This window comes from Molothrus ater, chromosome 17 (genome assembly GCF_012460135.2).
Source record: "Molothrus ater isolate BHLD 08-10-18 breed brown headed cowbird chromosome 17, BPBGC_Mater_1.1, whole genome shotgun sequence".
In the NCBI taxonomy this organism is placed as follows: domain Eukaryota; kingdom Metazoa; phylum Chordata; class Aves; order Passeriformes; family Icteridae; genus Molothrus; species Molothrus ater.
The window spans coordinates 6,525,170-6,539,372 of NC_050494.2; the positions used below are offsets into that span (position 1 = coordinate 6,525,170).

Genomic DNA, 14,203 nt, shown 5'->3' on the forward strand with positions numbered 1-14,203 from the left:
AACGGATCCCTGAGGATGGATCCCTGTGAACTGATCCCTGTGAACCGATCCCTGTGGACAGATCCCTGTGGGCCGATCCCTGTGAACAGACCCCTTTGAATGAATCCCTGTGAATGGATCCCTGAGGATGGATCCCTGTGAACAGAGCCCTTTGAACTGATCCCTGTGGACAGAACCCTGTGAACAGATCCCTTTAAATGGATTCCTTTGAATGGATCCCTGTGGACAGATCCCTGTGAACAGATCCCTGTGAACGGATCCTTGTGGGCCGATCCCTGTGAACAGATTTCTGTGAACAGATCCCTGTGAACGGATCCCTGTGGGTCGATCCCTGTGAACAGATTTCTGTGAACAGATCCCTGTGAACGGATCCCTGTGGGTCGATCCCTGTGAATAGATTTCTGTGAACAGATCCCTGCGGGCCGATCCCTGTGGGCCGATCCCTGTGAACAGATTTCTGTGAACAGATCCCTGTGAACGGATCCCTGTGAACGGATCCTTGTGGGCCGATCCCTGTGACAGATTTCTGTGAACAGATCCCTGTGAACGGATCCCTGTGGGCCGATCCCTGTGACAGATTTCTGTGAACAGATCCCTGCGGGCCGATCCCTGTGAACAGATTTCTGTGAACAGATTTCTGTGAACAGATCCCTGTGGGCCGATCCCTGTGAACAGATTTCTGTGAACAGATCCCTGTGAACAGATCCCTGTGAACAGATCCCTGTGAACGGATCCCTGTGGGCCGATCCCTGTGACAGATTTCTGTGAACAGATCCCTGCGGGCCGATCCCTGTGGGCCGATCCCTGTGACAGATTTCTGTGAACAGATCCCTGTGAACGGATCCCTGCGGGCCGATCCCTGTGGGCCGATCCCTGTGAACAGATCCCTGTGGGCCGATCCCTGTGAACAGATTTCTGTGAACAGATCCCTGTGAACGGATCCCTGTGGGCCGATCCGCGCTCACGGCTCCCGGCGCTCCGGGCGCGCTCCCGCGAGCTGCCAGCAGAGGGCGCTGTGTGGCGGCGCCGTGCGGCGGCGCCGGCGGTGGCCGCGCGGGGGCGCTCCGGGGGCGGGGCCGGGCGGTGCGGGCGCTGTGGGGCGGCCATGGAGCGGCTGGAGCGGAGCGGGCGCTGGCTGCGGGCCGCGCTGGCCCGCGGGCCGCTGCGCCGCCGCCTCCCCGCGCTGCTGCTCGCCATCGCCGTGCTCGGCTCCGCGCTCAAGGACAGCGACCTGGTGCCCGACACGCCGCTGCAGAACAAGCGCAACCCGCTCAACGTGTGAGGAGGGGCCCGGGGTCGCGGCCGGTGCGAGCGGGAGGGTCCGGGCAGGGCGGACTGAGCGGGCCGGGGTGCCCGGAGGGGGCTGAGGGCCGGGGGTCGGTGCTGGCCGCGAGTGCCGCGCTGGGTCGGGGTTGGTGCTTCGGTGATGAGATTTCCTGTTCCTGACTGAAAGGTTTCGGAATACCGGGAGTTTGTGGCTCAGTCTTTATTGGAACGGGGGGAAAGGAGCTTTTTTTTTTTTCCTTCTTAATCTCGCAGATAATTCCTCGTATTTGAATAAAGTGATTTCACTTTCTTTAGCAGGCAGTGGCAGGAGCCGAGGGCAGGGCCTGAAGCTGTGTCAGAGGGCTAGGCTGGGTGTTAGGAAAGGGTTCTTCATCGGGATCATAGCTGAACACTGGACCAGGCTCCCCAGGGCAGCGGTAACAGCACCAGGGCTGGCAGAGCTCAGCGTTTGGACATTTTCACAGCATTTTGACAATGCTCTCAGGCACGTGCTGTGACTCTTGCACTGTCCTGTGCAGGGCCAGGAGTTGGACTCCATGACCCCTTGTGGGTCCCTTCCAACTCAGCAGATTCTGTGGTTCTTTGATAGTGACTGAGCTGATCTAAAACCCAGCTGAAGGAATAGGTCTTTTAGCATCTTTCCTAAAAGCAGAGTGGCTGCCATCCTTTTCTTGGCACTTGGGTGATGATCTAACTGGCTTAGTCATTCTGTGAAATTAGTTTGAGCATTTTGAAGGAAGCAATGAGCTGGGCTGGAGCACATGTGCTGTCCTGCTACAGGTCTCAAAGTAAAACTAAATTGCTGTTTTCCTCCGTGACTTGGGGAGCTTTGGACTTTACTGATTCAAATCTGTCATTTGGTGACGTAAGAGAAGAGCTGTTTTCAGTGTGATTGAAAGAGCATTGACAGGAAACACTTAGAGAGAAATTGATCTTACAATAAAAGCATATTTCAGTTCAGTTCTCCTTATCAAATAGAGGAAGGTGATCTGTACTGACAGTTCCTGAATCAAGTATTTTTTCTCTGCAAATTACTTGCCTCCTGGCATGTCAGCAGTAACCTTGGCAGCCTTTCTTGCTTTTAAATAAAATGGGGGGTTTATTTTCAATGATTCAATTTACTGTTTCATGGTAGCAGCTGCAGTTGCCACACAGGCATCACTTCTCCTGTAAAATTAAAGAGTGAATCAGGTACTCCTCAAAATCCTGGACAAGGCCCTGACAGGTTTGTTAGGGTCATAAGGAGAACTCCAGACTGATTTGGCTTTGCCTTTGATGCTCAGGTGAGGATTAAATGATGATTCTGTGTGTCTGTCCATAGCTCAGCCACAGAGCAGAGTTCAGCTGTCTCTGTTTTCAAACTGGGCTCTGGGTAACAAAGGGGCTGCACAATTCCCTCTCAACCAGCTGAGAGGAAGCAAGCACCTTGGAAAGTGCTGATGGGAGAAGCAAGATCCTGGACTGTGGCCTCCTTAACTCATTAATAAATTCACTTACACGTGCTCCAGTTTAAGATTTGAAAAGAGATTGAGTTAACACAGTACTCTCTTCTGTTAGGATATCAACACATTGTCAGCTGGATTTCAGGATTTTATGGGCATCACAGCAAAAGTTTTCAGGGCAGAGAGTGAATTTAGAGATGGAAGGATTTGTGTATGCTAAAAGAAGGCTCTCATTGATTGAAAGGACAATAAAGGAACAACATTGAGCTGCTTCATTTATTTAGAAGGACATGAGAGAGAAAAAGCTTTACAGGCTGATGAGGGGAAAGAGCCAGCGCTTCTAGCTGTCTTAAGAGGCTGAGGTTGTGAAAGGCTTTGTAAGCAAGGATAATTGAGGTGGTGGAAGAGTCAGAGAAGGGGTTACTGTGGTCAGGGTGGCAAGCTAAAAATACATTCTTTGCAGCTGCATTTTGAGTAGGGCAGAGTTGAGCTGCTTTGTAGGGTCAAAGTGATTGCAAAACTGAACTGCAGGTCTGCTGCAATGAATGAGGGCTCTGGGCCCAAGGCAACACTGCCTTGGGAACAAGTACCTGCCTGAGGAAGTATTCAGGTTTTGGGCTTGAGGGAAGTACTGGGGAGAGGGTTAAGATTGTGGCTAAGCTGTAGTTTGGGAGGAGGGCACAAGTGTGGCATTCACATTTTCTGAAAAAATCCCTTCACCCAGGATTTTTCTCCTGGGAAGCTGAGAAGCCTCAGAGAAAAGGAAAACAATCCTTTACTCATTTGCTTCTCCTCTGTTTTGCTCACATGGACTGTATTTGGAGATTGTTTACCCACAGGTGATTGTTTTATTGGATTCTGGTGTGAGTTGTTTTGACTCATTGGCCAATCAGGGCCAAGCTGTGTCGGGACTCTGGAAACAGTCACAAGTTTTCATTATTATCTTTTTAGCATTAGGTATCTTTTCTGTATTCTTTAGTATAGTATAGTATAGTATTCTTATATATATCATAGTACTGTAAAGTAATAAATTATAAAGTAATAAATTAGCCTTTTGAGAACATGGAGTCAGATGCATCATTCCTGCCTTTGTCAGGACACTCCCTGCAAATACAATAGGCACAAATCTGTAATTTAGACGGTTCTGAACACTGACCTCGAGCACTTATTCCACCACTTACCCCACTGCTTGTGGCACTTCACCCATGCTGGTGTCTCCTTTGCCTTTCCTCTGGCAGATACTTCGTGAAGGTGGCCTGGGCTTGGACTCTGTGGCTGCTGCTGCCCTTCATCACCCTCACCACATACGAGCTGGGCCGGAGCAAGCTCCTGTACGGCCGCACCCGGAGCGCGCTGCTGGTGCTGCGGCGCCTGGGGGCCCTGCTGGTGGGCACAGCTGTGTGGTACCTGTGCACTGAGCTCTTCATCTACATAGAGAACCTCACAGGGGAGTGCTCCCTGCAGGGCAAACCCAGCCAGCCAGGCCAGCCGCCCCGGCTCTACGGCTCCAAGCGCGAGTGCCAGCGGGACAGCGGCGTCTGGAGCGGCTTCGACATCTCGGGCCACTGCTTCCTGCTCTCCTACTGTGCCATGATGATCCTGGAGGAGCTGGCTGTGCTGGAAGCGCTGGCCATAGAGCACAGCTCCAAGCTGCGGGTGGTGATCAACGTGCTGCTGGTTTCCCTGTGTTCCCTCACCATGATCTGGGTGTTCATGTTCCTCTGTACTGCCCTGTATTTCCATGACTTCAGCCAAAAGCTTCTCGGTGTGCTGATAGGTCTGGCAGCTTGGTATGGGACATACAGGTTTTGGTATTTAAAGCCCTTTTCACCTGGACTACCTCTTCCAAATATACCTTTGAGTTCAAAGAAATACAGCTATAGCAGATAAAATAAGGTTTGAAATGTTTTGGATTTTGCTTTCAGTACTGGAGTAGTTGAATGTAGGAATGGTTACTGTATTTCCACTGTAAGGAACAAGGTCATGGGTTGGAGGAAACTTAATCTCTACTAGCCATTGGCTGGCAGGTGGTAATGAGCTTCTTCCCTGGGAGAAGAAAAAAAATCACGATTGGAAGAGGTCTGCTCTTGTTTAGGAGCTGCCAGCTGGGATTGTCAGCAAAGAAATCAGGAGCTGAATCTGTTTCTCTTGCTAATAAATGGAGTAGCAGACCTAAGGCTAAAAGAGGCCTTTGATCTTTAGGAGTGTGATTTATCTCAGTTAATTCTCCCTCTTCCTTTTTGAATTATGTCAAGATATTGTGGATGATCCAAACCTCAGGCTTTTTTTAATGTTCCTATTTGTATTGCCTTATGGGAAAGCTCTAATAATCACAGTGCTGCTAAGCATTGCAAAAATATCAATTCTTGTGGAAAGCAGTTCTGTTGTGAAACTGGAACATCTCATGTTCTCAAGTGTTAAAAACACTAACTTGCCAGAAATGCCTCATAGCTGCTTCTGCAACAGAGAGTAAATCTGAGGTGCATTGTCTGAAGCAGACTGTGACTATCAATTCATGCCATGTCCTAAAAGGAAACTCTTGGAAAAACAAGCCTTAACTTTCTCTTTAGGTGAGGTAGACGTAATAATATTTTGTCATTTTATTCTAGACACTAAAAAACCCAAACTCCTTTCTGTTTTGCTAAAAAGTCTAGTATGAGGATTGGGGTTTTAAGTTTTTAAAAATCTAATCCACTACACACTTTGCAACAACAAATTCCTTGGGTTTGTTTTTTCTTCTAGAACAACTGTGGAATTCTGGTCTTCTGAACGAGCTAGCTTATCCTGCTATTTCCCAAATAGTCTGCTTGGTAATGAGTGAAATGCACTGTTTATCCTGGGAGCTGCAAAGCAGAGTGTGCTTGGAGCAATATTTATCCTTGCAATACCAATAAGCTATTTAATTTTGATTGCACATAAAGCTGTGGCCACTTTTGATGTGGCTGTAAACCCACTACTGAACAAAACCCTGCTATTAGATAATGAATAAGGGTGAGGTGGGTTTGCTCATCTTATCAGTCAGATGTTTAGCATAGTTTTTATCTCTAAAAGCTTTTAATTATTCCATAGAGGCTCATTCATGGTGCAGTTGCATGAAGTGTGTTTGGCAGTGATGACAGGACAGCCAGGAAGGGCTGTAGGCAAGGCTGTGGGTCACCTCCACTGACCCCACAGACTGCAGAGTGACTTTTTCTGGCTACAGGGTGTGATGCTCCATCAGGTAATCTTGGCACGTTTTGCCAGCTCAGCCTCTCTCTTCAGCAAGAGAGTGGAAGCATTTGCAATTCCTCCAGTAGTGTTAGTTCCATGCTGTGGTCTGCTTCTGAGGAGAGCTAAATTCACTGGAATTCCCACTGAATTTGGTGGCAGGTGGGAGTTGTGTGTCCTTAGAAAGAGCAATTCACCTCTCAGAAGGAAGCTGTCCACGGGGTTATGTCTTTTCTGTCAAACTCCTCTTGGTTTTGTATTAAATTGCCTTTTAAGCTGACTCTTTGAAAATTGCACTGATTAACTCATATTGGGTTTAACTAAATTTGTTTAAACAATGCAAATATATTTGCAGACACTCTTTTGATGTAATTTAAGCCTACTCCCAGTAGAGCTAAGCTAGACTGCAAGCCACATTCACCATGAAAAAGGATTATATACCCAGAAGGTTTTATGATTAATTTCATTAAGTTTCTATTTTAGGTTATCTTTATGTAACTTTGCTGTATAGAGAAGCCCTTGGAACAGGAAATGCTGTTTACTTAAACCAACTGACTTGCTGAAATTATGTTCATTTTCACAAATGTTTTGTGCAATCACTGTGGATATTTCTGTCCACTTTAACCAGTGTCATGCAGATTATTTTTTTAAATGGAAATAATGTAGGATATGGTTATTCTCTTATTTAAACAATGAAAGAAAAACATTTGAAAACTTTATCAGTGTTTGTGTCTTTGAGAATCTGTTTCTGCTATCTGTAAAGATGCTGTTGTTACTCTCCACATCCCTAGATGACCCAGTCCCTCAGAGTTTGTGTGACTACTGAGATGTCTGATCAAACTGGCACTGAAAATTCTGCACTGTTTTAAAGGGTTAACAGAGGATGGGTTCTCAGGAGTGCAGGGTTTTAAAAAGAAACAAAACCAAACAAAAGCCATGGCTAACTAAAGCAAGTTTCCCAATGTGTGCCTATTACACCAAGCAGTTCATTTTGTAAGCATGGTTTGTTGTAGCAGAGGGAAAGCCTAATCCATTGAAATGTATGGGGAAACTCCCATGGGCTGGAATACTCCTTGTGAGTTTGGAAATCCTGGGGTCTTTCTCAGTGCCCAGACACCATGGGCCAGCTCTTGGCTCAGAAGGTTCCCTTGTGCTCCAGAACCTTATTTGTGCTTTTTGGCTCTACTCCAGAGCAGGAATCTGCTGCCTTGTGCTCCATCTGGAAACTTAAGGTTGCAAATTTCTTGTTCACATATTTGCCATCACATTTATCTGACTTCCTTTCTCTCCCAAATTTTATCATTAAAATAAAAATTGCAGCCACTCCACAACAGATCTGCAGCCAAAGAGAAACAGTGCTGGGAGCAGCTGGATTTGGTATCCTGTGCCAAAGGCACAAATCAGCTGTCAACAGGTATTACTGGTTTCTTTCAAGTGTTGGGATGGATTATTTTTTTTTTATTTTTCTGCATTAAAGTATTCCTGTTGTTCTCACTGAGCTTTCTGTCTGCAGAATTACCTAGGGAACTTTTGTCTCCAACATCTCACTAACATACTTCAACATCTGTCCGTTGATCTTTCATTGCCTGTGTTTGGGCTGTTGTGTGGGCCCTGTTTCACAGTTCTTTCACAGGAGCAGCTTTTGGCCTGCCTGTGTGGCCAAGGCAGCTCTTGGTGACTTAAACATTTTCCTCTGCTGGGAACAGGTAGAGCACAGTGGGAAGAGAAACTGCCTTAGGATTCATTTCACTCTTCACTTACCTGGGACTCTTTCAAATGTTGGTGTCACTGCAGGTGAGCTCAGGCAAACAGGAAAGTTGAGGTCTTTCATAAGAGCCATGTGAGCAGCTCAGACTTTAAACATGCCTGAACCCAGGGTTTGATTTTTCCTCCAAGTTTGTTAAAACAAACGTCATCCATGAATGCTTCCCTGGTGCTAAATGATATTCGTGGTTTCCCAATTTATTTGTGTGTGCTGAAACCTGGGTTGTGGGTGGCTGCAAAAAAAAATCCTGTTTTCTGTTTTGGTGTGTGGCAATTGGTGACAAAGTGAGAAACACCCAGTTATGCCCTGGAGTGCACTTAAATGGAAGAAACTGCTGTGATATGTTAAATATTTTGGGAAATCAGTCTTTAGTTGTGAACACAAGTCAATGGTCACTTCATGAAATAGTAACTGATTTTTCCACTGTGGCTTAGTGTTCCTCAAACCAGGACACTCAAAGTAGCTCCCTGCAGCTTCTCTGCAATTGGCCTTCTCCAGCTCTTTGATCACCTTGTGTTATCTCCTTTTGCTCAGAAACCTGTTTCCTGGGATTATTTCTTTTCATAGCTTCATCTCTCCTCCTGGAGCACAGATTAGTAATAAATGCTCTCCACCTCTGCTGGATGTGTGCTCTCTTAATATTTTGCCTTCCCTTCTTTGAGGTATTTTGCAAAGCTTAAGATGAAAGTAATTAATAGACACACAAAGGCTGTTGTGACTCTGAACTGATTTTTAACTGTTGTTAAACAGAGCTGCTCTGTCGCTGTACTGGTGGAAAACCTGGAGAAAAGCAAATGGTTTATTCATTTTAGCAGAACTGCACCTGATGTGCTTGAGCTCAGGGAAGGAAAAAGGTGATGTGACAGCAGAGCTTGATGCATTAGGAGAGTTACCTTTGTCCTTCTCTTGGGGCCCGAGTGTTCACTTCAGTGGAGAGTACTTTCATCCAGGTGCTCAGCAGGAAATCATTAATTTGGATATGGGAAGAGTCCCTTAGTGCTTAAATAAAGTACAGAATGAGAGCATAAAGTTTAAAAGCTGAAAAAGCAGAGATGGGAATGGCTAACAAGATTGACTGCAGTCCATGAAATCTAAGGCAATTATATAATTGTATTTAGTCTGAAAGGTTATTTATTTTTAAACTACCCTCTGTCCATCACAAAAGCCAGTGCCATGTGCTTGTAACAAGCCAAATTACTCCTCTGTAAAGCGTTGGGACTAAAAGAAAATTAACAGTAGGGGAAGAGCTTTACAGTCTTCCAGGAGAGTTGGATATCATGGGAAAGCAGCACTTGGAAAAATGCCCTTTCCCTGTTGTGCTCTTCCTGACAATGTGTGCCGTGGCAGGAGATCTGTGGCAGAGCTGAGGATCTCCCTGGAGGTGAAGGCTGAAGAAAGGAAAATGTTCAACAAGAATAAATGCAAACAATTACTTTTTTCCTCACCTCTCTGAAGCCTTTTCCCATGCCCAGTCCGGGTTAGTTTTGTGCATTTCCTCAGTCCTGGTTGATACCAGAGCAGGAACTGGGCACATCCTCAGTGTCAGTGCCAGCTCTTCTGAAATGCCTTCCCTGGATCCTGCCCTGTCTGCAGAGCCTTCCCATCTCATGGGTTCTGTGCTGGGAGGTCACACGTGGTGTGGCCGTGTTGGTGACAGCCTGAGCACCGTCACTCACCACCGAGGAGAATTCAGCTGAGCAGGCTGAGCTCAGAACAGCCGACTGCGGGGGGAAAGCCATGGAAAAGGGGGGGAAATAAGGATGGTGCCCAGCCCACAGAGCCTGTTGGCCTTACCCAAATGTGTGAATTGTTGTTCCCACACCTACAGGATTGTGCTGTTGGGAATGGCACCCTGGGCCTGCCTGCTGCAGGTTTTGCAGGTGATGGCAGCAGGCATGGACCTGGTGTGGACCACAGCTCTGGTGTTTCAGCTTTCTCATAGCCTGACCTGATTCCATTTTTAGAAGAATGGGAGTGATAGAGGGTTGAGGTTTTTAAGAATATAGGTATTTTTTGTCTTGATTGTCATAGTTTGGAAGTTAGGATAAAAAAATTGGTTTTGGTTTATTTTGTTTGCTGGGGATTTTTCTTTGTTGTTTTCAGAGATTTTGTTTGGGTTTTTTTCTTGTGACCAAAGGAAGAAAAACCTCTTGCTGTTGTGTAGTGCTTGAATCCAAGGGCACAGAATGGAAAGAAATTGCTTCTGGTAAGCAAAAATAGAAGTGTTCAGGAGGCTGGTGGTGGAGTGCCATGACCTTGTGATGTAAAGAGCGTGTGCAAAACTGCACTTAACTATGCAGGATACTTGGTTCTGTGTCAAGAACTGCCTGCAGCATTACACAGCACCCTCAAACCTGGTTCCACTGTTCTCATTGCAAAGTAGCTTTATTTGGATAACTCTCCTGGAGCTAAAAAGGATTTAGGTCGCAGGAGAGATGAGGTGCTGGTAGGAAAGGGCTGAGAAAGGAGGCAGTGCAAGCAGGGGGATGGATGGTGTTATTTTTAAAGGAATGTTTTAGAAATGATTGATCTGTGCTGTTTGTTAAGAGGTTTTTAGCAGGATTCCATCTCCTTCCTCTCTCAGCAGCTCTTCCTCAGACAGGGGGAAGGGGAGGTGATGCAGAACCTGAGAGCCCAGGGACTCCTGATAACAGGAATGTCTCTGGGGGATGGTCACACATGGCCTGCTGTCTGTGACAGGAGTGTGACACCAGAGAGCCCAGGAGAGAGCAAAGGGGTAGGATAGCAGAGAGGGGTGAAGAAAAAAAGGGGCTGAAAGTAGATCATTGTGCAGAGGGAACAAAAAGGAAGAAAAAATCCTGTGAGCTCCTGAGAAGTGGGTGGAGGTTGACATTTTGCTTATTGAAGCTCCTTCCAGCACCAAAGTGACATGGAAATGGAAATGATCTCCCCTCTGCAGGTAGAGCCTGGCCAGAACACACAGGTACTGCTGCAGTGATGGGCACCTGTGTTCTGACACAGCAATTCCTCATCCTCATGATTTATGGCAGAGCTGCTATTCCTTCTTCCACTGAGAGCTGCTCAGTGCAGGCTGTTTGCTCTCTGTTTAATCCTCCAGAGGAAAGCCAGTTAAAAGGAGAATGAAAGAAAATGACAGTGAAATGTCCTTTGGGCACATTTGAGGATCAGCACCAGGGGAAAACCAGGAAATGTATTTGTCATGAATGTGCTTTATCAGAGAATCCAAGTTCCTGTGTGTTTTTATTACTGCTTGTAACTTTAGATTCAGTAGAAATGGCTGGGTCTGAAACATCTGCAGTTTGGCTACTGAGGCCATGCTTTGAGAAATCTTTCAGGCATATAAAATCTGTTCCTGTTCACTACATGCAGAGATGTTTTCAATTTTAATTCACACCTGTGGGGTTGAACTTTTCCCTGGGCACTGCTGCTGAACTGGGGGCTTTATTCTGTCCCACCATGGCAGAAGGAGCTTTTCTACAGACTTGTGTAGCAAGAGCAGCTTTGCTGTGAGTAGGAATTGCCCTTTTATCCTCAACTATGCCTCAGGTAATTGCAAATTTGGAATTACAATAGTTAGCTCTTAGGTTGTACATTATTTCCTGTTTCTTTAGGTTTTTAGTTTTTAACCTCATTTCATCATATTTTATATTATCCCTAGCCATCTCAAAATACTATATTCATATTATCCTCCATTATTTCGATCCCATATAGCTTTCAGTAGCCTGAGGGATTTAGTTGCTGTCATTGCCTGCATTGTGGATCCAGTCTGGGTGGTTTTGGCTTTGATCCTAATGATGGCAGTGAATGCCACCAAACACAACCTGATGTTAAATATCTTCACAAGCTTTAATGTTTTGGTGGTATGTGGGGAAATCCTTCATTTACTTTCACAGCAGAAAGGAAGGAAGGGGCAGCTCTTACACCATCCCTCTTGCCTCTGTAGCCTGGATTCTGAAATTGCAGTTGGAGGGTAAGGATGGTTTTTTTCATTTGAAAACAGAGGAGCACTTGGCAAATAATTTCTGACAGGGCCACTAAATGGTCACTAGACATTCTTAGGCAGCTCTTGGTTTATTTGGCAAGTTGTGAGAGGCTCTGTGGTGTGTTCCCTGTCCTCTGGCCAGCTTGGTGTTGAAATCCTTTATTCTGCATAGAGAAGTCCTCTCCATCCTTTGCCAAGCAAAGAATGCTGCCAGCCAGCAGTAAGGCTGACATGTACATTTTCAATTTTTATAATCGAGTCTTTTGAGCAAGTCCTGTCAGAGTAAAAAGATTTCAGAAGCTGCAGCTCTGCAAATGTGACACTGGGAGCCTGTTAAACAAGAGGCTTGGGAGGCAGCAGGGAAAGGCTCTGTGTCATGAAGCTGCATCTCAGGGGTGCTTGGACTTGATAGAAAGCCCCTGATTTTCATCCCTCTGATAATTAGAAGTTCCACACCTCAGCACAGACACAGATTTTAAAGCACTGAGGTGCCTCAAAGTACATTTGTCTCTAAAACACAGGGATTTTAATAGATAAAAATTTGCTTGGGTAAATAAGTTCATCTGGAGTAAAGAAGGACCCTGGCTGGGGTTGGGTCAGGCACACAGGAGTGTTGGGTGCAGGATGCAGCAGGAGCCATTCCCTCTTGTCTAAAATAGAAAATAGCACCTCTGAGGTGCCTCACCTTCCAGCCTTTCCCCTTGGGCACTGCTGTTGCCCCACACCTTGCTGAGAGCAAAGCACAGAGTCCTGGAGTGGGAAACCAGAGTTTTGCCATCATTTTCATGTTTCTGTGTACAGAACATGCCCTGGGCAGCAAACAGGCCAGTGCCTGGCTCATGGGCAGGTCATGCAGTGGGCTCCCCTTTGCAGTGGAACTGGAGCAGAAAGGTCTGATCAGGCTGAGATCAGTCAGAGCAAGAGCAACTTTCTAAGATGACAGCCTGTAATCACCCCAGGGCTGCTCATGGACACAGGCTGAGGGGATTGATCAGGGCTCTGACATTCATCCAGGGATCTCACACATCAATCCAACCTCTGCCTGCCACAGTAATTGTCTTTTATCACTCTCACCAATTGCTTTTCCCTGGAGCAAAGTCCTGGTACTTTTTCATTACCAGGACAGGAAAACAAGGCTTAGTGACAGGGAGTGGCACCAATTTTATATATATATATATATGTGATTTTTATTTAGTCCAGAACATAGGCTTATTATTAACTATTTCTAGCTGAGAACCTGTACAAAATCCACCACTACAGCATCAGTGGCTTCCCAGCAGCCCAGAGTGCAGCACTGGTGACAGCTCCTGTCCAAGCCTTGTTCCAGCTGCTGGATCTGCCTGGCTTCCTCATAGCAGCTGCATTTTAACAGTGTGCTCCAAACAAAACACACACCTATTTTCTCCACTGTTTAGAGATCTGATTTGCTCCATGACTTCACATTTCTGTGGTTTAAAATACAAAAATAAATGAAATTAAGGAGCAAAGTAACCAGCAGCAGTCTTGCAAAGCAGCTTCCTTCTGCCTCATTCTTGGGCTGAAATCCTAGCAATGGAGGAAGTTTTTGTTCTCCTTCCCTCTGTGTTTCCTGGCCTTGTAATTCATTAATATTCCTTTCTCCACCTGGTGTGTGCATTTCATCAGCTTTTGGAGATCACCAGGGAATGTGCATGTAGAACAACAAACAAAGGGAAAAGGGTGAAATCCTGGTAAGGGTTTTATGTTGGTGTACCTTTATAAATCTTTCTAGGGGGTTTATCACCAGCTAATCGACCAAAGAGAGATGACCCCTAGTTCATCATCTTACACCTTGCAGATTCAGCAAAAGGGAGGAGCTCAGGGCACCCTCCTGCCTCCCTCTTCAAAAATAAGGAAAATAACTATTTCTTCTGAAGTCACTGACTCCATGAAGCAAATACTGAATGTATTTGGGAGAAGGTGTGTCTGCAAGGTTTCACTCAGCAGCCTCAGCTGCAGGAGCCAGGTGGATTTAGGTTCTCACACACCAATTTTAAGTGCTTACCCAACCACAGCGTGGTAACAGGGATAACACAGAGCCTCTGCAGCTACACAGCCTGTTGTATTCCAGAAGCCTGTCAGATCAGCCTTGTGACAAGCACCATATAAATGTGTGTTTTGCACTCTCCATATCTGCTCATCCCCTGTAATTCCTGCTAAATATTCCCAATTCTGTGGCTGCCAGGTTGTATCAAAAGGTCCTGGGAAAGCTTGCTGCTTTCAAATGCATAAAGATAACCTTTGAATCAGAGGCAAATGCAATTCCTGTTATTTCAGCCGCACTTGGCATTCATTCCCAAGCCCTGAGATACAGCATGGCTCCCAGGGATCACTGGAGTGCCTGGAAAGCCAGCAGGCTGAGTGCTGATAGAAATTAATGGTTAGAAGAGGAATACATATAATTTCCATGCAAGTTTTATACCAGTGCAGTACATGAGGCAAAGCACAAACCACATGCCCTGGGGCATGCCTTGCACTGGGACCAGAAGGATGTGGAACACATTTAGAGATGCAAAGCCA

General features: G+C 46.0%; 1 protein-coding gene across 1 annotated transcript; it reads left to right on the top strand.

Annotated features, from left to right (window-relative positions):
- The first annotated feature begins 1,105 nt into the window (after positions 1-1,105).
- Positions 1,106-6,655, top strand: FITM2 (fat storage inducing transmembrane protein 2). The gene is made up of 2 exons (XM_036395860.2): positions 1,106-1,278; positions 3,968-6,655. The coding sequence occupies exons 1-2, from the start codon at positions 1,106-1,108 to the stop codon at positions 4,617-4,619; spliced, it is 825 nt and encodes a 274-aa protein (XP_036251753.1). The 3' UTR covers positions 4,620-6,655.
- The last annotated feature ends 7,548 nt before the right edge of the window (positions 6,656-14,203 follow it).

What these genes read in the sequence shown, in the direction of transcription:
- FITM2 (XM_036395860.2), top strand. Translation starts at nt 1,106, where the DNA reads ATGGAGCGGCTGGAGCGGAGCGGGCGCTGGCTGCGGGCCGCGCTGGCC. An exon ending in AAGCGCAACCCGCTCAACGT is followed by an intron (nt 1,279 to 3,967) that starts GTGAGGAGGGGC and finishes TTCCTCTGGCAG; the next exon opens with ATACTTCGTGAAGGTGGCCT.